Source organism: Rattus norvegicus, chromosome 16 (genome assembly GCF_036323735.1).
Source record: "Rattus norvegicus strain BN/NHsdMcwi chromosome 16, GRCr8, whole genome shotgun sequence".
NCBI classification, from domain to species: Eukaryota; Metazoa; Chordata; class Mammalia; order Rodentia; family Muridae; genus Rattus; species Rattus norvegicus.
This window is the reverse complement of record NC_086034.1, coordinates 73704156-73730130: the sequence shown is the minus strand read 5'-3', so window position 1 is coordinate 73730130 and position 25975 is coordinate 73704156. Positions and strand designations below refer to the sequence as shown.

The 25975-nt window shown below is 46.5% G+C and overlaps 3 protein-coding genes across 6 annotated transcripts in view; 1 reads left to right on the top strand and 2 right to left on the bottom strand.

Annotated features, from left to right (window-relative positions):
• Window positions 1-4945, bottom strand: part of Adam9 (ADAM metallopeptidase domain 9) — a 79099-nt gene extending 74154 nt beyond the window's left edge. The window contains exon 1 of one of the 4 annotated variants that reach the window (XM_063275248.1): window positions 4669-4945. In XM_063275248.1, coding sequence (XP_063131318.1) covers window positions 4669-4765 — 97 coding nt within the window. In that variant the 5' untranslated portion in view covers window positions 4766-4945. The remainder of the gene's footprint in view (window positions 1-4668) is intronic. The other 3 variants (XM_039094403.2, XM_063275249.1, NM_001014772.2) reach the window with 3 other exon arrangements.
• Window positions 4946-5277: 332 nt separating this feature from the next.
• On the top strand, window positions 5278-10800 carry Tm2d2 (TM2 domain containing 2). The gene is made up of 4 exons (NM_001017444.1): window positions 5278-5572; window positions 5983-6070; window positions 7744-7859; window positions 10066-10800. The coding sequence occupies exons 1-4, from the start codon at window positions 5349-5351 to the stop codon at window positions 10277-10279; spliced, it is 642 nt and encodes a 213-aa protein (NP_001017444.1). The 5' UTR covers window positions 5278-5348; the 3' UTR covers window positions 10280-10800.
• A 1608-nt stretch (window positions 10801-12408) lies between these two features.
• On the bottom strand, window positions 12409-25876 carry Htra4 (HtrA serine peptidase 4). Its single transcript, NM_001107321.2, is given in 9 exon segments — window positions 12409-13246; window positions 17269-17364; window positions 17707-17764; window positions 18107-18221; window positions 20344-20376; window positions 20783-20977; window positions 23843-24047; window positions 24781-24880; window positions 25261-25876. Coding segments are annotated over 9 exon segments (1467 nt in total). The 5' UTR covers window positions 25760-25876; the 3' UTR covers window positions 12409-13080.
• Between the last annotated feature and the right edge of the window lie 99 nt (window positions 25877-25975).

Below are 25975 nucleotides of genomic sequence, written 5' to 3'. Positions count from 1 at the left end.
AACTCCCCCGACTCCTTAGGTCTTTTCTGCATTTCCAAGGAAGTCTAAGCGACTGGGGCAGTGAGAAATATCTTTTAAAGAATTCCACCTAATTGCAAGACAAACAAACGGGAGTGCCAGGAGCTGTGAGCCTTTCTTCTTTCCTTCCTGCTTATTACCTAGACAAATAGCCACCTTCCCGTACTTTCTCCCCAGAAGACAAACCTCCACATTCAGGGTGAGTGAGATAATCCTTTGCCTCAAGTATGGAACGGAAATGACTGTAATTAAAAAAAAAAAAAAAAAAAAAAAACAGACAAGCTCTACTGTTGGGAGCTTCTTTAAGAACCTAACTGCAATACCCAACTATGCATCCCCATCCTAGTCACAGGGCCAATCCCAGACAAGTGTATTTCCGCCTCTACCTCCTTAAAGCCCAGGGTTGCTGCAGTCTCTGCCACTGTGTTGTATATTGTTACGTGTCTTAAGACGTATGCATCTTTATTTACCTGTCTTTAAAGAGAACGTTCATCCTGAGTTATATAGCACAGATCCTGTCTTCAAATAAGAAAACAAATGCTATTTTTGTCCTGAAAGTACCCCATTGGGAAAAATTCCAACCATTTAGAAAATGTAATGCTCTTAAGAATTAAGTTCCTCCAAAAAGAAATTTAAAGTGCTAAGAAAGAGGAGCTACTCCTTACGAAGAATCTGTAATAAAATGTATCCTCAGTCAATAGCCACAGACTCACACACACACACAGAGAGACAGAGACAGAGACAGAAACAGAGACAGACAGAGACAGACAGAGGGGACTGACTTAAAGTGAACCTGCCTTTTCAGCAATTAACATTTTTCCACAAATCTGCAGGGCCCTCAAACATTTTTATCAGTAACAGCAAATTCCCCTCTCCAAACTAGGATTGGAGATTTCAAGTTAAGTGTATTTGTCACATATCTGACTGTGCCATGCAGGTGCCTGCCTGGGGTTCTACCAAAAGGAAAAGGGAAGAATCATGCTAATGTGAGTTAAACTATGAAAATAAACCTCATTACAGGAACAATGTACCAAAGGGAAAAGAAAAACATATTTAGAAGTGGAGTTTGTCCTACAATAGAACTTGTTTTGTAGTGATTTTTTTAACTTTTAATTTTTTTTTTAACTTACTACTAAGTAAGATAAAAGCAACAAATTCAAACGTAACCGCTCAGTTTAAAATTGACCACTGGCTCTCAGAGGGCAGAGGCAGGGAGAGCTCTAGTGAGCTGGAAGCCAGCCAAAGGTATAAAAAGAAACCTTGTATCAAAAAAAGGGGGGAAAGAGAGCGAGAAAAGAGGCAGAGAGGAGTGTGGTGCTGAACAAGTCATGTGATTTCCTCAGGCTAGGTCCCTTATTTTTTAATTCTATCAATTTGGTGGTTATCATGCAAAGTAACAAGTTTCATCTTGGCACCCTCATAAATGTCATTACAGCCTGGGCTCATCCATTCCTGCCCTCCTTCCTCACTCTTAAAAGATGTATGGCAAGACAGGAAGTCGAGAGGGCAAGGAGACGGGTGAATCTGGGCAGGGTTAGAGGGTGACATGAGGGTAGAGATAGTCAAAATGCATTGTTTGAAATTCTCAAAACTTAAAAAGAGCACAATGTCCCCCATACTATATCCCCATGAGGATGCTCAACTAGAACAGATCACATCTCCCATCACACAATGAAAATGATCTGAGCACACAAACAAGGCAGGGCGATCCAGTCTTAGTTGGGTCCACTTCAGACCCTTCAAAGATAACTGAGTAAGGACAGTTGCAGGGCTAGCAAGAGCCAGTGACTCGGGGACTAGAATCACTCCAAGGCACTAGGGCACACACAGTATTAGGTTAACAGGGAAAAAGAGGTATCATGAGGTTAACTACGTCCCATGTTTAGGTCTCTCCTGTTATATACTTCTTGTTACCATTTATGAAATCATCTAGGACCTTCTATAGTAAACCATAATGTTTAATAACATATAAATAAACATCATAAGCCAACAAGGTGGGGCATACCTTTAATCCCAGCACTCGGGAGGCAGAAGCAGGCCAGCCTGGTCTACATAATAGATTTCAGGGCAACCAGAGCTACATAGCGAGACCCTCTCTTGAAAACACAAAAGAAGAACAGATTTGAAACCAAATTTGGTAAAGTAAAATATAAAACTAGTTTTCAAAGACCAGAAATTTTGTTCTTATCAACTAGGGATGTTTTGATTTTTCTACTTAGAAGTTTGGAAACCAAAATGTCTTTTAAGTCTAAAAGATACCACTTTCTCTTACAACACAGATACATCAATTTTAATCTGTTCTTTCCAAAATATGAAGTTAACCTAGATGTTCATCAACAGAGAAACAAATAAAGAAAAAGGAGTACACATGCACAGGGGAACCCTGCTCAGCCACCAAGAACACAACCTGCCCTCAGGACAGCACTGGCGACTACCATGGTAACTGGAACGTATTTTCTCTCACATATATGTGACATGAAAGTAGAGGCAAGAGGATGGGGGTGGAGAACATGAGAAGAAAATGAACGACATGAAAAAAGTACCATGATGAACACACATGACACTGTCATAAGGAAACCCATGATCTTACATACTGATTTTAAAGTGAATTTTAAAAATCCACAGCCATCTGAAGTTGCAGTTGGTGTAGACCTAAGTTCCTATGATTACATCTACTTCATTTTCCAATTATTCACCGTGAGTGGGCTTTCAAAATCATCTTCTTTAGACTATCAGTGTTTCCGAATCATTTTTAGTCTATGTATTGTATTTATTACCTTACTCAGAAAAAAAAAAATCAAGAGGTTTCAAGTATCTGATTTCCTTATATTCGTTGACCCCAGGGTTCTTTTTTTTTTCTTTCTGTTTGTTTTTTTAATCATTTGAATCCACTACTCAAAATTTATTCTGTACTTCCTCGTGGACGCAATATTACAAACGACAGTTTCAAACCCTACTCAAACCAGCTTAGCTCCCAGCACGGCTAATGTGAGGGTGTTCCAGCTCATGTTTTGAACATCCTGTATTCCAAAAACTCAGCTGATTCTGGAAGATCATTCACTTCAGGAAATTCGAGTTGACTCATGGCACTATTGCTAACACTTCGAAACCTGGCTCTGGCTCTCTCCACTCTCCTAGAGCCCAACTCCCCTTATGTTTTAACTAAAACTCTGATGGTCACACTTTTTAGAAATCTTCATGCCCCAAGCCAACCTACAGGATGAATGTAACTCCCTAGAGTGGTGCCAGTCTACCTGGCTTTCCCTTCCAGGATCATCTTTACACAAGCTACCTAACCCCACATCAACACTTTCACCCTTTCCTAACAAGTTATTCTCCTTCATACCCACTTACTCTTGGAGGGGGGTAAAATAAAACTCCTTATGTTTATAATGGACTCCACTCTAAGTTGAAATTCACATTCTCAAAAAAAAAAAAAAAAAAAGGACCAAAAAAGGAGAAACAGACAAACAGAAAACCTTCAACATTGCCCCTATATCTTAGTCCACACGGTCACCCTTTCGATCCTCCAAAAGCATCAGGGCTGTGTTTCCCTGGAGTCTGATGGACGCTGGATAGATTTAGAAAGTGAATACTCATGGCTGTGAGAGCAAGCAACTGGCCCATCACAGCAGCAGTTGAAGAACATAAGGATATTCCATTCATTTTTAGGCCCATGTGTAAAAACAAACATACACATGCGCTAACGATATAATCTGTTTTTTACTGGCAAACACAAGAAGTTAGAGATTACTAACATTTCAGGTCCTCTCATAGCGATAACGTTAACAACAACAGCACAGAAAAAGGTCATTTTCATCAGAAACGGTTCTGGCTGCATCCCATTAAAAATTTGTCAGTATTATGAATTCCAAGATTTCCACACAGGAGGAAGCTAACTTGAAAGGAGAACGACAAGAAACTGTAATTAGTTTCGTGAAGGTCAGCGATCCTGAACTCAAGATCTACTACCTTTGAAGGCAACAATTTTGCAAAGCCTTCTATTGTCCCTCCGGCGCTAGTAGAGATAACTCAGCCATGCAAACACTAATTTAATACAAAGGATGAAATAAATAACTTATTTCCAGGAAAAAAAAAAACCTAGAGTGTTGATGGTGTGTTCCCATTCAGTTTCCTCATCTGCAATATAAATATCTTACACATTTACGGGAAGTTTCACAATTCAAATGTACTGACCGACAGTAATTTAATTCTTTCCGATAATCCCCTGGGTTAAACAGAGCAGAGATTCTTTGTCCGGATTTAGATCCATTGAACAACGGTCTCTAGAAATGTAGCATTTCGTTCATTTTATTATTTTAAGTCTCCTTACTACAACAAAAACCGCCCAAGGAAAACCCGCCCTCTACTCCATCGGGATCCCTGTGAACCTACTGATGAGTCGTCTAAGACTACGTCAAATCCCAAATCCTGATACACTGAAGCAAAAGTTCAATCTCCCAACCCAGGGCTGGTGACAGCCACTCCACCCGCAAGCACTAGCTGCAGCCTGGGAGCGGCGAGCGCACGGCCACAGTGCAGCCGGCCGCCGGGCTCCGGGTCAGCGCTGACAGGGGCGCCGGAGCCTGGGGTCCGTCTCCCAGCCCGCGCCACCGGGCACTCCCACAGCACCGTCTCCCCGACACCCACCTGGCCGCCCGGCCTCGAGGACTGGGCCCAGCAAGCCACACGCCAGCAGCCACCTTAGTCGCAGAGAGGCGAGGGGCGAGAGCGCGCGCGGCCCCATGGCTAGGGCTTCGGCAGGTTCGGCTCAACGCGCGGCCGCCGCCTCCGCCCCTTCGGTCATCCCTGCAACCCCGCGGGGGCCCCAGGGCTGGCGGGGCGCGCGCCCACGGCGAGCACGCGCGCGGCACTGACGCAGCACCCCCCCACACCCCGCCCCTTTCTCCTGCTCGCGATCCTGCGGCCAGAGGCTGACGTCGGGAAAATACGCGGTGAGAGAGTGGCCTCCTCCGTTACCGCCGCTCCGGCTCGCGCTCGTCCGCCCCGCCCCTCCGCCCGCCCAGCCGGTAGGAGAGAAGGTAGGAGGGGCTGGAGGGCGGGGCTGAGGGAAGCTCCACCCTCAACCCCTCAGCCTCTCGCGCCGCAGAGTGAAGGACCTCCTGGGGGCGGGGGCGAAACTAAGCCACACCCTTCCTCTGGCCGCTTCTGATTGGTCGCAGCGGCGGGCGGAGCGTCGAGCTGCGCACCGGTTGGCTGTGTAGCGGGAGGTTTGCGTGCCGACGTAGAGAGGCCTGACAGCGCCCGGCTTGGGTCGGCCGTGGCGGCCTGGCTGTTTTTAGGCCAGGTCTCTAGGACCGGCCCGGAAGATGGTGCTGGGCGGTTGCCCTGTGAGTTACCTATTGCTATGCGGCCAGGCGGCCTTGCTTTTGGGGAACCTGCTGCTGCTGCACTGTGTCTCTCGGAGCCACTCGTTTAATGCTACGGCCGAACTGGATCTCACCCCCTCAGGCGCCGCTCACCTCGAGGGTCCCGCGGCCTCGAGCTGGGAATACAGTGACCCCAACTCTCCAGTCATCCTTTGCTCTTACCTGTAAGCTGCCGGGACTTGGGGGCGGACCTAGCCGGGATCCGGCCAGGGATAGGTGGTGGTTGTGGGAACGCAAGGCGGCTTCCACCTAAGGGAGGTGATTCCGGAATTAGTGCCTCTCAATTGCTCTGCAGCAGACAGCCCTGTGTGTTAGTGGTAGGTACTGGGCAGGAGTACTGTAGGCTGTAGAACCCTTCCACTTCCTGCACCCTTTCTCTGCCTTGGTTACAGGATTAGTTCAAGGCCACCCAGCCAGGGTAATTTGTCTCAAATTAAAAAAAAAAAATTAAAGGGCTGAGCGTATACAGTTCCCAGTACAGAAGGAGGGACAAGTATAAGGAAGGAAAATAGGGTTGCGTGCGGCCACATAGCAGTCGGCAAAAGGCAATGATGATGGTCTTACTGATTTGCAGACCCGACGAGTTTGTAGATTGCGATGCCCCAGTGGATCACGTTGGAAATGCAACTGCATACCAGGAACTTGGTTATGGTTGTCTCAAGGTGAGGTTTTTGTGTGTTGTACAGGCTTGCTTCATGGGAAGCAAGGCTGGGTGCTGTTACAGAAGATCACATGGGACTACAAAGAGACATTTTTTTAGAACTTTATCCCTAAAACTGTTGCCGGGAACAGGACCAAGGTTTTAAAGGCGGAAGAGCACATTTGCTTTCCTCAGGAACCAATAGTATCTGGGTCCAAGGCTCCCAAGTGCAGAGACCAACATGTATTGGTTCCTTTGGCTGTTGAAACTAACAAATTAAAGCCAAAATGTCAGCCTCAAACCATTTCAAACCAAGCCTCTTCTTAAAAGAGTAACAACACCACCAAAAAGAAAAGGGCATGCACTTGGTGCACTTGGTAAAGCTGGTGCTAAATTGGGCATTCTTGGTTACACACACACACACACTTGGAGCAAGCTCCTCATGCAGGTGACAAGAATGTTGCACCATGTCTGTAGGTAGTAGCTAGCTAGGCTCTGTAAGTTATAATTTTCTTTGAGAATAAAGCATTCCAGAAAAGCATTTGGTAGCAGTGGCCTCTCAGCCTGGAGAGAAGCCATTAATATATCCTTAAAGTGAGTGCACTTAACATGGTCTCTCAAAACCCAATGAGGTTTGGTTTGGTTTGAGTTTTTTTGTGCTTGGTGAGGTTGTTTGTTTGTTTGTTTGTTTGACTGTTTGAAAAGGCCTCACCATAGCCCAAGCCTAAAGTCCTGATTCCCCCGCTTGAGCCTTGATTTACATCACTGGGCCTAGCTCATACTTAAGGAATTAATTCATGAACGACCTTCACACTGTGGACTCAGCACTATGTTATAATGCAGGGTTGAGTTGTGAGAAAACATTATTTTGCTACCTCAGGCACAAAGGAATAAAGTTTATAACACCACAGCTACCAGAACAGCTCTTAACTATGTGTAAAGAGATATTTTAAATACACTGAAATTTTGTTCCATTGGTAATTGGTAAAAGTCGTACTCGCATTACCTAGAGAGAACTTAGTTATGACTATTTTAAAAGCTAAATATATCCTGTCACAAGACTCAGACTCTCCCTCAGCCAGTTGTCCTCAGAGACTGGTAGCGCTCAAGGTATGAGACGTGGGCACCCATGTTCTCCAGTCTCACTCTGAGCAACACAAGGGAAACCATAGGAAAGCAGTCATAAGACAGAAGGGAAACCGTGTAGCTCTGCTTTCTCTGTTGGAAAAGGGCAAGAGTCTGGTTCTAAATATTTTTGCTGGCGCTAACCTTATCCTGGGGCAGACTACACAAACCTATGGCCATGTGTGGCTCAAATCGAGCAGATGATAGTAGTCTGAATTATTTTCTGATCTTATTCATTTATAGTAAATAAGCAACAAAGGTTTTGATACTCACTGACTTGATAATTTCCATTCCAAAACTGCTACGTTATGTGCCTGTTAATACAAGATACCAAGCCACTGTATATGTCTCTGCAGCTTGTTTCTGTTTTACTTTCTACTGAAGAAGCCAGTCAAGAAAAAGAAAGGTTTACTTAAAGCTGTATTCACTTAGGATAGACTACTAAGTCACCTGATGCACCTCTGAATTCCTTGCTTTTGACAGCTTTACCCAATCTTGATAGAATTAGTATAAACTGAAGCAGCTTCTACTTGTGAACATGAACGTATGTTTCTGTTCCTTTCTTCACAGTTTGGGGGTCAGGCCTACAGTGATGTGGAACACACTGCAGTCCAGTGCAGAGCCCTGGAGGGAATCGAGTGTGCCAGCCCCAGGACCTTCCTACGAAAAAATAAGCCTTGTATAAAGTAAGCCTTGCTTTGTTCTTGTACTGTGCATGTGGTGTGATGCTGGGATTTGAACCCAGGGCACATGCTGAGCAAAGGCTCTGATAGTGAGCTACACTCCAGCTCGAACTAAGAGTTACTTTTAAAGAGGTAATGGGTACTTGGCTAGAGGCACCAGCTGCTGTGACTCTGTCTTTGAAGTATTAAAGACTACTTGTGCTTCCTCCCAAGTGCAGCCCACTGACTGAGGTAGTGTGATTGCAGCAACTGGAGGGAAAGCTGTGGGTTCAGCGCTTTCGGTCTGCCCCTGGGCCAAATGATGTAGCTTCAACTCCCAACCGGGCAAGCATCCTCTGAAAACAGCCTTAGGATTTGTGGAACAACGTTTTGCAAAGAAATGGGAGGGTTCGTCAGCTGAAGTCACCTGATCCTAAATAAATGTGTGAATTCTACCAAAAGATTCAGAATCAACGTAGACTGCTGTGGGACGAGAGAGGCCTTGGTGATGTGCAGCTCAGCTAAGTGTTTTCACAGAGACATAAAAATGCTTCAGCAGATAAAGAGGGCAGGTCCCTCCCTCTGCTACTACCGTCTTTTATGCAGTGATCCGTCCAGTCCAACTCTGCAAAAAACTGTTAGGTTGTGTATGTATGTATGTATGCATGTATGTATGTACGTACGTATTTATTATTCATTTATTCATGTGTGTTTGTGAGTTAGGTTTGTGCACGCTGACTGCAGAGCCAATGCAGGGTGCCTATCCAGGCAGTTGTGAGTCACCCGATGTCATTGCTGGTAATCAACCTGGCCCCTCTCTCGGCAAGATTATACCAAACATGCTCTTAACCACTGAGCCGTCTCTCAAGGCCCCTTTTGATTCTTAAAAGTCCCTTCATATCTTAGCAAGTATGTTTTAGAGACCCTAGACCAGTGGTTCTCAACCTATGGATCACAATCTCTGCGGAACGGAAGGGGGTCACACATCAAATATCCTGTATATCAGATAATATCATTACAATTCATAACAGAAGCAAAATCACAGTCATGAAGTAGCAATGAAAGTAATTTTATGGTGGGGGGGGGTCACCACGACATGACATATTAATATGCCAAAGGGTTAGGAAGTGTTGGGCTTTGGTCTTTGTTATGTATTGTAATGCTAAATAGTGGCCCCCAAGGCTTGGTTGCTCCCAGAGAATCCAAATGTAAATGTGACCTTGCTCCTTAATTTAAAACTTGGTTAAGTAAAGATTCCAACAGCCCATAGCTGGGCAGAAGAGACACAGACAGGGACTGGGATTCCCAGACTAGGGGTTGGAGAATCATGAGGAGAGAGAAGATGGAGAGAGAAGACACCATAGGATAAGAATCTTGAAATCATAGCTGTGAGGGCTAGCCAGTTGGAGCTATGAGCAGCTCAGACAGAACATGGCAAATCATATTGTGGGGTTATTGGCAGGGAAGTAAACATAATAGCACAGAGGGTAGATATCTGCCCAGCTCTAATGCTGTTTAAGGCTTATTATAAATAATAAAAGCTATGTCTTTTATCCAGAAACTGAATGACCAAAGGTGGAGTAGAAGTCTCCAATTGAGAATGTTTTGTACAACAGGAAAGTCTAAACCAACTAGAGATAGGGAGGTACCTGTGAGAGTATATTATACTATATTTAACTTTACTGTATGTTTCTAGCTGGGGAAAGATCTGACCATCCCAAAACTAAAAAATTCTAGTGTTATTAAAGGACCCAGTCAGGAGCATGTACTTAATATGCAAATGAATGTCCTGACCCATCTGGTGGTAGTCTACCCCAGGAGGCTACTCCTTTGCCTTAATCATGCCAGGCTCAAGTGTCAGGCCACTGAGGCCCACACTTTAAGCTGTTGAAATTATTCAAGTAGCCAATCTTAAATTGCTTATCTGTCCTGCCTTGGCTTTTCTGCAAATACCTCAGCAAAGCTGTGACTTGGACCTACCCTATACTCCTGTCTTCTGACCATAATGTTCTTCTCAGGCCTCCTCTCTAGGACCCATGAATGCAATTAGCTGTTTGTTTGGCCTCTTTACCTCTCCCCACCACCACCACCATCACCACCCCCAGTAGCCACCCCTGACTGAATGCATCAGGAAAGAACCCAGCCATGATATGAGGCCTTTGTGCCACAGCCAGCCATTGCTGCACCTCCATTAGGTTACATTCAGTAACATCTCCCTCCCGTCCTCCAGGTACACTGGACACTACTTCATAACCACGCTTCTCTACTCCTTCTTCCTGGGATGCTTCGGAGTCGACCGCTTCTGTCTGGGACACACTGGAACAGCGGTTGGGAAGCTGCTAACCCTTGGAGGACTGGGGATCTGGTGGTTCGTCGATCTTATTTTGCTCATCACTGGGGGGCTGATGCCTAGTGACGGCAGCAACTGGTGTACTGTCTACTAAACGTGGCTGCTGCCCTCTGCCGGCAACTGGTGTACTGTCTACTAAGCACGGCTGCTGTCCTCTGCCGGCCAGGGAAGCGAGCATTTGGCTGGCGGGATAATTAGGAGAAGCTCTGAATTCTCTGAACATCACCGTCCTCTTTAGGAGGAAGGACCGACCGAGTTTTTCAACCCAAATCTTAACCTTGCAGACCAGAATGACAAGCAGTATTGTGGGAGCCCAGTCATACCTTGCCTCACATACAAAAGCTCAAAGCTCAAAGACAGTGACTTTTATCCAGAGATCATTTTCAGTGATGTTTCTGTGTGGCTGGATTTCAGTCGTTTGGAGCAGGGGGACCCAGTAGGATAAACCGAGGGAATGTTTAACCACTCACAGCCTTTTGTGACCCTCAGTTTTCATGCACAGATGAGAAGCTGCGCCAGGGAGAAGTCTTGAGAATATAGAAATGACTGGATTTTAATACACACCAAAAGTCTGACTCTGGGAATTTAAATTGCAAAATAAAGTTTTAAAACCTAGCCTGCTGCGTATTTTCAGTAGAGAATGAAACTCAAAAATCATTTTTGCTGAAGAGTAAGCATTTAAAATGAAACAGCTGTGGTCTGAATATGAGGTGCTCCTCCATCACCACCACCACTCCCAGGGTCTCAGGTGTTGGAGGTGACTGCCAGCTGACAGGCTTTTCCAGAGCAAATGGAGCCTGAAGACGATCTCGTCAGTGGATTATGGCACTCACTGGAAGGTGATGAAGGGTAGGATAAGGCCTGGTTGGAGGAAGTAGGGCTACTGGGGAACTGGGTCACCTGGAGGCTCTTCCTGTCCACTTTGAGATGAAAAGTCTAATCCACCCCACACTTAATTCTGCCAAAGCCATGAAGCCAGCCCACCACAGACGGATGAGCCTGCCTTCGTAAGCCAACTCGGGGGGGGGGGGGGGGGGGGGCACTTAGTCCTAACAGTGTAAGTCTACTACGGCTACCCCACTGAGCCGGAACGGACTGCCATAGAGATGGTAATTTCTTCTTTCCAGTTATGTTCTGAAAGCCAACAGTGGTAGACACGTATGAGTTAACAGTTATCCTACCTAAAATTAGTATTTCCCAACTTGTGGACCCCTCATTTTAGAGGCTGATTCAAAAAGACTTTGTAAACTAGTGTACACTTCATTAATTCCAGCACTGGGGAGGCAGAGGCAGGGAGATAATCTTGTGAATTAGAAGCCACCTAGTCTACATAGTTAGACCCTATCTTCAAAAAGGAAAAATAAAAAAAGATTTTACACAAGTAACTATTATACTTTCCTGCACAAGTAAAATGAGGGACCCCACCCATCCCCTTAGAAAACTAAGAAAAATGTATGCCTATTTAAAAGATACTACCAGGGTCAAATCAGGATGTTTTAGGGGAGTGAGGAGAAAACACAGTCTCTCCTTATAGGCACGACAGGAAAAGGTTTTGCAGTATTAGAGACAGTCAGGCTTCTGCATTCCCAAACCACTGGGAAGAAAAGGAAATGTTCTAAAGTATCAGTGGCTTTGAAATCTAACGAAAAAGGAAAGAACTATTAAGTATAACATAAATGGCAGACAGACCAAGAGGCCTGTTCTGCATTAGCCACAGGTTCTAGACACAGGGTAGACCTACTCCACGTTCATCCCCACAGTAACTGACAGAGACCAACAGTTCCGGTACAGTAAGACCTGGAAAAGTCTGCCTCCGCATCCCAGGTGACATCACTGTCCTCACGTTACTAGAGATGACAACAACACGTTCAAGAACCACAGAAACCTCAACCCCGCTTATGACAGTAACAGTTGGAAGGCTCAACTCATAATTCCTACACACTTAGGCAATCTCTTTAGATTAATGGTGAAGAAACTCAACCTCCTTGAAAATACACACATCAGGCTTCACATGCGATTTAAGGAGACCTTTGCCTACTATGCACTGGTCTCTAGTTTGATCCCAGCACCCTCTCGACCCCGGAAGATAGTAAACTAAGATAAAAATGTTGCCCAAAATAAACTACTTAAGCCCTTGGCAAGCCCTACCACAGCTTACTAGGTAAAATTTCCCAAGCGTACACAAGCTTCATTAAAAGAAAGAACCTAAGTGAAAAGTCTGTAAATGGTTCAAAAAATTGTTTTAATAGAAGACATTCTCAGAAACACCAGAGGTCCAGGATAGTTTCTACCGCTAAAATGGTCATATTCCTGTGTGGTGGTCTGACGTCATCAGTTGTAATCTATCTTAGAGTTGACGACCTTTCTATCCACAAACCCTGGCCCAAAGTGGATATACCCCGGGAAATTCAGCATACAGAGGGGTGTTATTTAAAACATGATTGCCTCTTTACTCCAGATTCAGATCTAGTAGGTAGATTGTTTGTACATGTGTGTGACATATCAGTTAGTGGCTATATAGACGGTAAGTAAAGCACCCTGTGAAGATTTAGTTAGGAGTCTCCTGTTTTCCCATTCTTACTGTCTTTACTTTTTCTCTGATCACCATAGCTGCGGCCACTTGAGTCACGAAAGTTTTTGTAGTAGAAGAGCATGCTTAATCCCTCAGGATCCATGAGAATGTGTGTGTGTGTGTGTGTGTGTGTGTGTGTGTGTGTGTGTGTATACACGTGTGTACACATGTGCACGAGTGTGTGTATCACACACACATGTACTTATACATTTAAAGCATCCACTTTTCTTGATACCCAGAAGAACCTGCCATCTCTGGTTCGTCTTCGATAGAAACCAGGTAATATAACTGGTTTTGCTAGGCAGTTTCTCAAAGTAAGGTGCTTAATTGATTATTTCAGGTGTGACTGTCAGAAACAAGGTTTGGCTTCCTCGAAGAACAATGATGGAGAGAAAGGCATTGTCCTTAACAGCTTCAATGACATCGGTTGTGGTCGTGACAGGCTGCCCGTTTATGCTGACAATTACATCATGGTCTCTCAACCCCGAGCTGAGAAGGAGAAAGAAAAGATGATGAAGCCAGGAGCAGTGACGCACACCTTTAAACCCAGCATTCAGGAGGCAGAGGCAGGTGAATCTCTCGAGTTCAAGGCTAACCTGGTCTACAGAGTGAGCTCCAGGACGGCCAGGGCTACACTACAAAAAAACAAGAGGAGATAAGGAAAGCATAAGAAGAGTCCTACTCATCCCCATTTGGAGTCAATCTGTCTGTCTGTCTGTCTGTCTGATTCTTCCCTACCCCCATACTCTCCTACTATTTTGCTGACCACTGGAAAAATAATCCAAGAAGGCAGGACCAGCCTGGACCCTTCTAGGTGCAAAGACTATTAAGGATGTGCTATGAAGCCAGCTGGAGGAGAATGATCCTGTGTTTCCAGTAATACTAATGTCTATAGGAAGCTAAGTCCTTTCAAGCGTTGGGTTGTGTTTGGAATGGACACTTTAGCATCTAATGTCTCTTTGTCTCTGGCCTGTGTTAGCCTCCCACATTACTAGATACACCAGCAACAGTGCCAAGCCCAGTGTTTTCCCAGGAAGTTGTGCTTTGATGAGTCTGCCTGGACAGCCCATCCCAGTTTCTGGAACTGCACTGTGACGAGCTGCTGTGTGTCCCAGATGTTATGGTCCCAGTAAAGCAAAAGCCACTCAAGCTTCCAAGTCCAGATGTTTACAGCTCTGACTCGAGGCTATAGCTGTATTCAGTCTTCAACACACTGCCCTCACATAGAATATATATTCCAGATCAGTGGCTCTCAACTGTCCTGACGCTGTGACCCTTCAATACAGTTCCTCAGGTTGTGGTGACCCCAACCATAACATTATTTTTGTTGCTACTTTCTAACTGTAATTTCGCTAGTTATGAATCATAATGGAAATATCTGTTTTCCAATGGTCTTAGGAGACCCGTGAAAGGCCGTTTGCCCCCCCACCCCCGAAAGGGTTGAGAAACTGGTGTTCTAGGTACAAAATCCAACTCCAAAAGCAAAGAGCAATAAATACAGACAAGCTGGTCAATTGAATAAAGATAAAATCCAGGAGATGCCATTTAAGGAAAATGGGGAGCTCAAGAATAAAAGAACAATGAGTGGTTCCCAAGATAGGTGGATTTTGAAGAACGTGAAGGGTCAGGGGCATAGCTGAGTGGTAAAAGGTATGTTTAGCATATACCTGGCCCTTAGCTCAATGGCCAGCACCAAAGGTGGGGCGGGGTGGAAAGGTAATACAGTGGACTGTGAAGAGAAGGAAGGATAAAGCTGCATGCGAGAAATCCTGAGGAACAAGGGCAGTAGCAGGCGATGACTCAGACTCTGCAGAGAAAGACAATAACTCAGCAGCCGTGAGCAGGGAAACGGAACAAGAAAGAAACCGGGCTGGGGCTCGGGGCCTGCTGTGCACTGAATATGAGGAAGTAGGCTCACACAGAATAAGTGGCCTTTGCCGGTGGTGTCTCACAACTTCCAAGTAAAGCGGGATTCAGTGCTGAAAATTCATTTTCTTGCCAGTGACCTCAGTGTAGCTCAACACAGCTGCTTTCCCGTAAAAACAAGGACTGGGTCATGTCATAAGACTCCTCAAACAACTCTGTAAAAACACTCGGGTCCTGGGACATAATAAATGTTCCTGAGTACCAGCTGCTGTCACTGTAATTATTAGCAGTTATTAGATATAAATGGATGGAAGCCAGCGAGGGTGGATGTCGGGCTGTTGGAGGCTTACAGCAGGAATTCTTGCTTCAATCAACATGTGTATAACCTATCTGGGCATCTGTTAAATAGGAAGACTCCTAGAGATGTAGTCTAGTGCTAGGACAGATGTTTAGTACACATAAGGACCTCTATTTGAACCCCAAAAAGCAAGAAGTAAAGTTAAGGGAAGTTGGGGAGAGAGGGAGGGGAGAAAGAGAGGAGGAAGAAAGGCAGGAGATGGGAGGAAGAGAGATTTATCTGCCACAGTTCACACACCTAACCCCAGCACTTGGGAAGTGCAAACAGGAGAATCCAGAGTTCAAGACCAGCACTGAGACAGAGAGAGAAAGAGGGGAGTGGGGAGAAGGCCACCCATTCAGGGGTGGGGCTCCAGCCTGCCTTTCTGACAACATTGCTACTGCTGCCACACTTTGAGAACAACTCACTGAGCTGAGCTCTCTGGCTTTGGAGCAAAAGTTAAAATAAGGAGTTAGGGGAGGCACAGGGTAGGGTAGGGATCCCGAGAGTCTGGGAAATCGTATGGCATGTCATATTTAGGAGCAGGAGACCTGACACTTAGCTATGCACCTGTGATTTCTTCCAGGTCTACAAGAGTTGCCAACTGGTAAACAGACCGCTGAGCTCTTGAGGAACAGTGAGCAGTGATAAAGAAAGGGCAGGGCCCAGGAGAAGAGCATTTGCAGAACAAGCTGCCCCACCCTCACAGTAAATATTCTAAAGCAAAACTGAGGACAGCTGCTAAACCTTCCGTGGGGCTGTTCCAGCCCATGATCTAGTGACACAGGGGTTAGCCACAGCAGTTCCCAGCACCATTCCCACCTCAGAGAAAAGGGTGTTTGAGAAGACCTACTATGCACTAAGACGTCTGACCTGCTGAATCCTCTCTACTTCTACTGACTGAAAATTACTGAACCGTTCAAATTATTTAATTATTTATCATTAGTTAATAGCTATCAATAACTGAATAACAGGGACATTGTGGCACATGACTATAATCCTAGCACTCGGGAGACAGAAGTAAGAGGATTACAAGTTTCAGGCTAGCTTGGGCTGCACAGTGAGGACATGTCTCAAACATTCAAAGGGAAGATCCAGGAAAGGCTCAAAGGGAAACATTCTCGTCAAACATTCTCATCAAACATTCTCATCATACATTCTCGTCAAACATTCTCGTCATACATGCACAAGATCAGTTCGGGTCCCCAACACACATGTTCTTAAAAAGCTGGATGTTAATAGCACATGCCTGAAATCCCAGCACTAGGGAGGCAAAGATAGGCCAATCCCTGGCAGTCTGGGGAGAGCCAGTATAGCCTAATTGACAAGCTCGGGGTTCAGTGAGAAACCCTGCTTCAAATAAGGAGAGGAGTGACTGAAGAAGGCACTCTGTATCTACCTCTGCCTCACACACACATACACACACGTACATACATGCATACATGCATATATATATATATATACACACTCACGTACACACACAAACACATGCATGTATATAACACACACGTGCACACACATGCGTACATACATATATACACACACGCATGCATATACACACACATAAAAGCATATACACACATACACATACATACATGCATATATACACACATAAAAACATGCCAAATACATAAGACATAAGTCATTAATAACTTAATATCATAAATTAGTTATTAAGTATTAAGTACTAATATTGAAGGTGTGTTTAAGGGCTAGCATACAGCTTAGGGGAGAGGCTAATTCCTAGCAAATTAACTTTAACCTAGGCTATGACCCTGAGCCCCATCAGCACTGCTCAATAAATATGCAATACAAGCTGCATGTATCACTTTGAACTTGAAGTAGCCCCCTTTTAAAAAAAAAAATCAGATAAAATTCTTTAATAATACATCTGATTTAAAGCAACACATCTAAAATTTTGTCAATTTTAACACAGAATAACTACTTGGAAATTTCGAAAAATATTTTGCACTTTCCTATAAGCCTTTGAAATCCACATAGCACATGCCCAATCTGTCATTATGCTCTGATTATCTCATCTGATGCAATAATTAACATAACATGTGGGCCTTCTGAAAACGAAAAGGGAAATGGTTTACAGTGTCTGGTGTTTTCATTTTCCCAATTTAAGTCACATAAAATTTAAGTTGAGTGATTGAGTCACACTGGCCAGCTTTCAGGAGCTCAGTGCGCAGTGTGTCTAGGTCATGAGCCAGACACTGGTCCTCAGGTCTAACCGCTCAGAGCTGGGCATGGTGTATGTCCAGAAACTACACAGGAGGCTGGGCAAAGGCTAGTCTTCACTTACCTTGCAGCGGCCGATCCTTGAATCACTTCATATACAAAAACTCCAGAGCTCACATCAGGGAAATCGGGATCTTGCCTCTTCATTTCCTGAAGGAGGCTGGGAACAGTATGGAGGTTAGCAAACACAACGTTCCCCTGAGGCCTGGAAAAAGATTTCCCCAAGGAGGCCCAGAGACTATCTCTTCCCCATCTGTTTAGCTGGAGACTGGCAGGCACCCAAGCAAACCCCATCCAGCCAATCACAATCCATCCCTGCTGTATGCTGCCCCCACCTCCTGTAGGCTAAGGCTTTGCATCTCAGAATGAAAGACTCTGGTACCAGCAGAGTCCCAGGCCCTAGGGAGACACAGCCCTGCAACAAACAAAATCTATGATCGCAAGGGTCCCCAAATGCTTTTGTTTTCTTGGTAAGACTGAGACATAGTTATCCAATGCTTACTTCAGAGTGAGGGGCAACATTCTAAGACCCAGGTATTTCTTCTGCAAGGGAGCCTTTCCTGGAAAGAGAAAGCATGCTGTGTCATTCACAACGTAACTTGTTTCCACTTGGCACAGCTTCAGAGACCACCTAGATCCCGGAACCTCTTGTTGGCACATCTGGTCTTAAATGCTTCAGAGTATCTGAGTAGTCAACACAGACACATCTCCAGCCCATAGGTTCATTTCTAAGCTGTACAACACAAGCCATTTCTGTGTATGTCACGCTCTGAGTTTTGTGCGTAGTCCCCTGGTCACCCAACCCATTACAGATCTGAGAGCCCGTTACTCAACACCATAAAAAGCCATGCTCTAACATCTGGGAGTGCGCATGAAAGGCTGGGATCCTCCCACCCCCTCACCTTTCAACTGGCGCTCATGATAGTCTGCCAGGAACTGTCTGATCCTATCTGAGGGGATTGCAAAAGAGATCCCTGCGGTCACCTTCAGGGTGTTTATACCGATCACATCGCCATCCTAGGAAGAAGAAACTTGGTGTTTCGTCACGGTGCCCTACAAACTGAACCATGCAACATAGGAGCAGAGGAGAACAGGGTCAAAACAGGAGGGGCAAAAGGAAATCCACTTCTTCAATAAGAAGAGGCAGATGTCCTCTTCCAGGGCAGTTAGTGACCAGAGAAGGGAGTGGTGCTTTACAGGTACAAAAGTTATGCTTTCTTCATGTTCAAAAGATCAATGGAGTAGTTTTGTTGGGAACAAGCAAAGTTGTGATAGGCAATACCATTTGGTTTTCAGACATCATTTAAGTGTAGGGAGAAACTAAATTCAAAGTCCCAGGACCCTAGGGGAGCTGGGGACTTCCCAATAACTGAACTGTTTCTGTTGTAAGGAAACACTTATCTGAGTCCAGACATCTCAGGAACAACTTGTAAGGAGACAGTTTGTCTGAGTCCAGACATCTCAAGGACAACTACTCCATCTTGCTGGCAGGGTCAAACTAAGTTCATGTTCCCAGGCCCAGGAACCAACTCCTATCCTGATTGGTGGAAACTCCCTTGCTCAACCTCTTGTCAAAATATGATTGGACAATGCTATAGCCCTTCCAGTTTCCCCTTTCTTTATGGTTCATCCTTTAAATGTGCTCTACAATGTCTCTTCAAGGTCATAGTTCAGCTCCCAAGTCTGCCCTGTGGCCCTGATTGATCAGTAACAGCTTGATTACAATATTTTCTTTCCTTTCATTGACCTCGTGTTTGAATTATTTTTTATGGATTTATGTTGATTTAAGTGGATTGCATGACAGTTTAAATCTCCAGCTCATTTTTACTGTAGTAAATTACATGAATTTTTAGAGGTGACTACAGTTTGCATTTTGATACAAATAAAGAAACACAAGATCCCCGAGTGGCACATACCCCCCAAATCCTAGCACTTGACAGGTAGAGGCAAGAAGATTAGGAGTTCGAGCTTGGTTCTCCTCAGCTACATATCGAGTTCTAAGTGAAACAGGGCTCTGTCTCAAAAAAATTAATTAATTAATTACCCCCTACACAAGAAGCCTCTTTACAACTTAAAGGAAGCTGAAATAAACAGGGAAAAGACAAAAGCTAGTCGGCAATGCTTGGGTAGAACTGTCCATCCAAACCAGGTAACCTTCATGAGCCACGGTCAGCTGAGCCGCTATGGTGACGTGGAAAATACTCTCCTGTTCCTGCTCTTCGCCATCCCTTAGCCATTCTTGTTAGGCAACAAGAGCAATAGAAAAAAAAATACTTCCAGTCATATTAAAATACAGATGGCAACTTAGAAATTCTGGAGTGTGGCCTGAAATTCTATATCCCAGCCCTGCTCTACGAACTTGTTGGGAAGATGGGCAGGCAGACAGACAGACAGATACACGCACACACACACACATGCACACACACACACACACACACACACACATACACAGAGACAAACAGACACACATATGCACACACACACACAAAGACACGCACACACACACAATTGTATATAGTGCAGAGCAGAAATCACTGTTAGAGATGCTGTAGCTCCGTGACAGAGTGCTGGCCTAGCATGTGCAAGGCCCTAGGTTCCATCCCAGGACTACTGCGGGGCAGGGCTACGTTTGAAAAGAAAGCGAAGGTTCAAGGACTTTTCAGAAGCCCAAGGCTAAGAGTGCTGTGCTCGTGTTTTTACATGTAAGTGAGCGTCGCCAGTAGAGACGGTAGTTAAATTAATACAACCCACAGCTCAATGGATTTTGGTGATGGCCTTTCTGTCATCTGTGAGCAGGCTGAAGACTAAAGTTCCAGAATTATATAATCAGTGTGTTTTGTCTTCTGGCTTACGCCTGAGATTAATCTCCTGGATAATTATCCAAGGACAACAGATAGCATGTAAAAGATGGAGACTCTGATGGGAACCCTGGTACTCTCGGTGGGATGAAATCCCCGACCAACAGGATAAACACATCGCAGATTCTAAACTTTTCCCTAGCCATTTACTAAAGACCCCCAAATAAAAGACATCATCCCTTAATCTCTCTAGAGACTGTCACCCAAGTCTACATTTCAGATGTTAAAACATGTTTGAAGTTAGGAAGGTTTATGGAGCAGCAAGGACAACAGGCACTTACCAAGTTCACCAGTGGACCCCCAGAATTTCCGTGCTAAAGGCAAGGCAACAAAGCCATCAGTTAGCAAATCAACATATTCCTCCACATCATTTATACATAGTTTTTAATGAGTTTAAGAAGGCCACAGCAGCCTTCTTCTCCAAGGCAGGCAAAAGCATGCCCCTTACCCTCCCAAACCTAAAGTCGGGGTGGGGACATGACAAAGCAAGAGGACCCCACACTAATGTAGCAGCGACCTCTACAACAAGTCCTGATCGTGGTGCTGGTTATATCAAACCCTCAGCTCCAGAAACAGGGCATCCAGCCACACCCCTGCCTTAGGGTTGACTTCTGAGAGTCCTCAGAAAACCCAAAGGAAAAGAGATCACTCTAAAGCTTTCTTCTTGCTACATCCTGGCAGTATCCTCTGGGCTGTGAACAGTCTCCCAGAGTGACTTACGTTAATGATGGCGTCCGTCTGGATATAGTCTATGTCTGAGTCCTTCAGTCCCAACTCTTTGCCGCCTCTCTGTGTGGTGCTGACAATCCCGGCAGTCACAGTGTTCTGCAGGGAAAATGGGCTACCCAAAGCCACCACAAACTCTCCGGCCCGGAGGTCAGAGGATCTTCCCAGCAACAGTACTGGAAGGTCAGTCTGCACGTGTCCGAGAGGAGCAAAGACGAGAAAGATGGCAACATAAGACTACAGTCAAGCAATATCTGCTGACTGTGACATTGGCCTGACCCGGCACCCCCACCCCGACCACCCCCACCCCCACCCCTACCCCCACACACATAGGTCCTTCCCTTCCTTCTTCCTCAGATTCAGGTCCCACCAAACTCTCCCTTTATTCAAGTAATCGAGATCGTCTCTAAGATTGAAAATTGTAGTTCTAGCTGCTAGGGAGATGGCTTAGAACGGTGGCTCACAACCTGTGGGTCACTACCCCCCACAGGAGTCGCGTATCAGATATCTTACATATCAGACATTTACGTTACAATTTAGAATCATTAGTAAAATTACAGTTTTGAAGTGACAATGAAATGACTTCGTGGTTGTGGGTCACCACAACATGAGGAACTGTATTAAAGGGTGGAAGCATTAGAAAGGTTGAGAGCCTCTGGCTCACAGGTTACGAGCATGATGATCTTCCAGAGGATCCACATTTGGTGCCTTTTACCTCCATGGGGCAGTTCACAACCACCTCTAACTCCAGCTCCAGGGAATACAACTTCCTCTTCTGGCCCCTATGGGCACTTACACTCAACTGCACAAACACATACACAGACATACGTGATTAAAAGTAAAATAAAATTTAAAGCTGAAGTTGTGTAGAAACTACTATAAGTGATCATGAAATGGCTGGCATTAGGAATTCACTTAGCCCCATCCCTGCTCAAACGTTTCTTGTTCAGAGTCATGAGATCACCCAGAATAGCTCTTCTCAAACTGGACTGTGTTCACAAAACTCCTAAGGGTTTATCGGGATGCAGGCTCTGGTAGATCGGGGTGGGTCTGGGATCCAGGATTTCTAATGAGCCCCCAGGTGCAGTCCATGTGTCTACAGCAAGGAGCTCAAAATGTTCTTAGCAGGGTTGAATACATTGCAAATGATTTACATCTGAAGAAGAAATCGTAGAAGGGAAAATGAGGAAAGTGGGGAGCGGGGTTGCTAGACAATTAATAGAGATTATTAAGGATATATTGATGGGTAACAGGAAACAGAACAAAAACCGTGAAGAGGGAGTGAATTCCTTGGCCACGAGGCTCCCAGTTTGGGTTTCCTGCTGGCCGTGGCTGAGCACCTGGCTTCAGACTTCTCATTCCCGCTGTCTGGTGGCAGTGACAGGTCAAAAAGACTGGAGCCTCTCTGGGTGGACCCTTGGACCTGACTGCACTTATAAGGCCCTGTGGATGGGCCTCGGATCAAGCTAGGGGTTGCAAGTACTGGGCATGTACAAGATCTCCCTATTCCCACCAGGGCAGGAGTTCTGTGAAGAGGCGACTACTGTAGACCTCAGCTTAGAGTAGGCCTCAAGACCTTGAAGCCTGAGAGCCAGGCAGGAGCCAGAGTGGAAAGCGACTTGGTGGGCCTTTAGCTGCCCACCCGGGTACCCTGAAGGTTGAGGAGGTGAAATGAAAACCAAACCTCCAGAAGTCCCAGGACATGGAAGCCCTGCACAAAGGCCAGGGACACTCGGTCATGCTGCTAACGCAAATGCAGATAAGACTGAGGTGCACCCAGGCTGAGGTGGGGGAACCACCCGGCCATGGGAAAAGTTTTCAGCCGCTCTGAAGCTCTGCAACTCGGTCTCGGAGTTGTGTGAGCCGTGGCCCCTGCTGCAGAGTTGAGCAGGGAAAACCAAGATTTTTTTTAAAAAGTGAGAACCTTAGGAGAGAGGGGACACAGAGGCCCCGGTACAGGCCCATCCACAAGAGAAAGTACATGAATCTCAAGAGTGGAGGGAAAGGAACCCTGGAGAGTTTGTCCCTGCAGCTCAAGGAGTCCACCCTGCAACAGGTCAGCTCCATCGCAGAGCAGCCTTGGCTGGAGGAGGATGTGGTCCAGCCCAACTCTGTAGCCCATGGCAGAAGGGCAAACAATCAAGCATTGTTCCCAAAGGAAGGAGTGTGAGGCTGCAGGGTCTCCTCTCCTTGGGGACTAGGAGGAGCTGTGTCCTTCCCTCCAAACCAATGGTTCTTAGTTTTCCTAATGCTGACCCTTTAACACAGTTCCTCATGTTGTGCTGACCCCAAACCATAAAATTATGTTCGCTACTTCTTCACAACTGTCATTTTGCTGTTATGAACCATAATGTAAATATCTGATTGATATGCAGGACATCCGATACGTAACCCTTTTGGGGTCGTTAGACCAAAAGAGGTCATGACCTACAGTTTGAGAACCACTGCTGTGTACAGAATCCTGTTGGCGAGCCAAGATAGAGGAGCCCTGACTACTAGGCTGTATCCTGCCATCCCTCTTCATGAGGGTGAGTTTTCCCTTCCATTTCTGTCCTCACGCTGGGCTCTCCTATACATTCCAACTGAGTCATTTGTCCTACCCTGGGATGGGGGCCAGAAAGTGGAAGTAGCTACAGGAAGAAAACCCCGGAGTCTGTACCACTGCAGCTTTGGGGATTAAGTTCTTCATTTACTGAGGTGAGATTGGAAGGGTAGGGGCAGAAGCAATGGGGGGAGGTGCTTGAGGGACGTGAGGGTCAGTGATACTCTAGATTGTAATCTTTACATCACTCATCACCGGGAGGGGAGGGGGAGGGGAGGGAGAGGGGAGGGGGAGGGGAGGGGGAGGGGGAGGGGAGGGGAGGGGGTGGGGAGGAGGGGGAGGGAGAAGAGGAGGAGAGGAGGGGGAGGGGGAAGAGGAGAAGTAATAGTAGCAGCAGCAACACCATATACCCTAGGTACAAAGAAAAGTCACGGTGAAGAAGTACAAAGAATTCCAGCAAACGGAAGCGTGAAACCCCAAATGGGAAGACTCAGACTCTCTCAGGTACTCACATCTGGCTCGATCTTAATCAGTGCAAGGTCCAGTTTATGGTCGATGTCTTTGACAGTGGCTTCATACTGAGCCCCGTTCTGGAGCTCTACCTGGATCTTCTGCTGGTTGGTGAGGACATGGGCATTGGTGACAATGAGGCCATCCTCAGACACTATGAACCCGGAACCGCTGGATGAAGGGATTTCCTGGTTGGTGAGAGGTGATCTGTTCCGGAAGAAGACGGTAGTGTGAGCAGAGGGGCAGGAAAAATCAGAAAATCCAGCCTTTGTTTGTAGGTCACAGGAAGCCTCACGTTTATCAGCCCCATTTCCAGGAGTTTTCTCATGCATTTACTCTTGCCTTATCCACGTCCATGTTCTTTGTGAGCTGTCTGAAGCTCGTCCTGGCCATCTTTTCTGAACACAACTGAGATCTGGGTCCAAGATGCTGCTTCCTCCTTCAGATCAGTGTGGGGACCTGTGTGTCATTTGCTGCGAACAGGTCAAACCTTGTGCTCACACTACTGCCATGGCGTCAGAATCTAGCTTAGTTTCCACTACCAACAGGCGTTGTGACACAGAACAAACTAATATTGCTCTCCATCTGGGTTTCCTTGCATCCAAGCGAAGGCTAAGGCTAAACAAGACCACCAAATGCTCGCTACTGCTACAATCAGCCTTTAGTTTTGTTTGTGGGATTCTGGGGAGAAAGAAACACCAGCCATCAATATGCACTACCGTGGCTTCCGTTTAGAAGCCAGGATCCTTGCGCTTGGCTCTTTGCTCTTTAGCGAAATCACTCTTAGCAATTCAGGTCTCCGGCCCCCGCTTTCTGGAGCTCTACTGACCACCTCCACCCCAGCCAATTCTCTGAACCTGGGTTTCTTCACAGCGCGTTCTAACGGTCAGATAATGCGCAGCCATCAGGTGAGGAAGTTGACCCAAGGCGTGAGCTTTACCTGCGGAACAGCTGCAAGTGAACCACAGACGGTGCCACCTTCTCCACCACGGCAGCGATGAAGTTGTACTTTGTCCGGAGCCGCCCTGCTCTTGTGGTCCCTGAGCAAAAAATGGTCCAGGGTGAGTGCGTCCCTGGATGCAAGTGTCACGTCTCAAAATTCCCCAGCATCTCCCTCGTCCCCCCTTTCTCTGTAGGTTCTCCAGACTAGGAGATGAAAGGACATGTCCTGTTCTACCAGAGGGGAAAAAAAGGATAAAGGGTAGCCCCGTGGCAGCCCGTATAGAGAGCCACATTAACAAGGCAAAAACACCAGGAACAACCACAATGGGTTGAAACAGGACCTGGCGAAAGAGGGCCAACTGAGTTCGCGATCGAGCAAACTCATAACATTCATTTCATCTTCTTCGGGGGAAAAAAAAAAACAAAAAACAAAAAAACAAAACTAGAAGTGTCGGAGTTTCGTCCCTGCCCCGCTCACCTGAGTCGCCGCAGGCACCTTTCTGCACTGGCACAGCCGGGAGCGCACCCCGCTGGCGAGCCGCTCGGTTCTCCTTGCGGAGCGCGCACAGGCTGGGGTAAGTGCGCCCGTCGCTGCCGCACACCGCCGCGCCCTCTGCACCCTCCGCGCAACCGCAGGTGCCCAGCCACGCGCGCCCTGAGGGCTCCCGGGAGAACGGGGCGCCGCAGCGCAGCCCCGGGACGCACGGCCGGCCCCGCGCCCCGCCACACTCCTGGCCCTCGACCGCGGCGCACACTTGGCAGCAGCCGCAGCGATCTGGCACTAGCGCCGAGCCGGCCGAGCAGCTAGGCAGAGGCGGGCAGCGCGTGGGATCGCAGGCGTCCGGGCAGGGCAAGGAGACTCTAGACCTCCTGGCCTCAGCCCACGGAACAGGCGCGGCCCAGAGCAGCAGCCACAGCAAGAGAAACTGTGCTCGCACAGCCCACAACCGCTGGGAGCTCATCTTGCTCCTTGACATCGTTGATTCTACTTTTCCAGTTCACTCTGGGCTCACAACTGGGCCGAAATGAGCAACACGTTCTTTTCCTGGCCTGGATGCTGCCTCTGCCGGCCTCCAGACTTTATAAAGGACAGAGTCTGGCTCACTTCAACACACACACACACCCATGTATCACCCACCATCCATGCCATCCCAGGACAAGAGCCATCCACCCCTAAGCCATGAAGGGAGGGT

Bases quoted from the DNA above. Each gene is read 5' to 3' on its own strand.
- Tm2d2 (NM_001017444.1), top strand. From the start codon at position 5,349: ATGGTGCTGGGCGGTTGCCCTGTGAGTTACCTATTGCTATGCGGCCAG. The intron at 6,071-7,743 runs GTGAGGTTTTTG...CTTTCTTCACAG, and splicing joins TTGGTTATGGTTGTCTCAAG to TTTGGGGGTCAGGCCTACAG. The intron at 7,860-10,065 runs GTAAGCCTTGCT...CCCGTCCTCCAG, and splicing joins AAAAATAAGCCTTGTATAAA to GTACACTGGACACTACTTCA.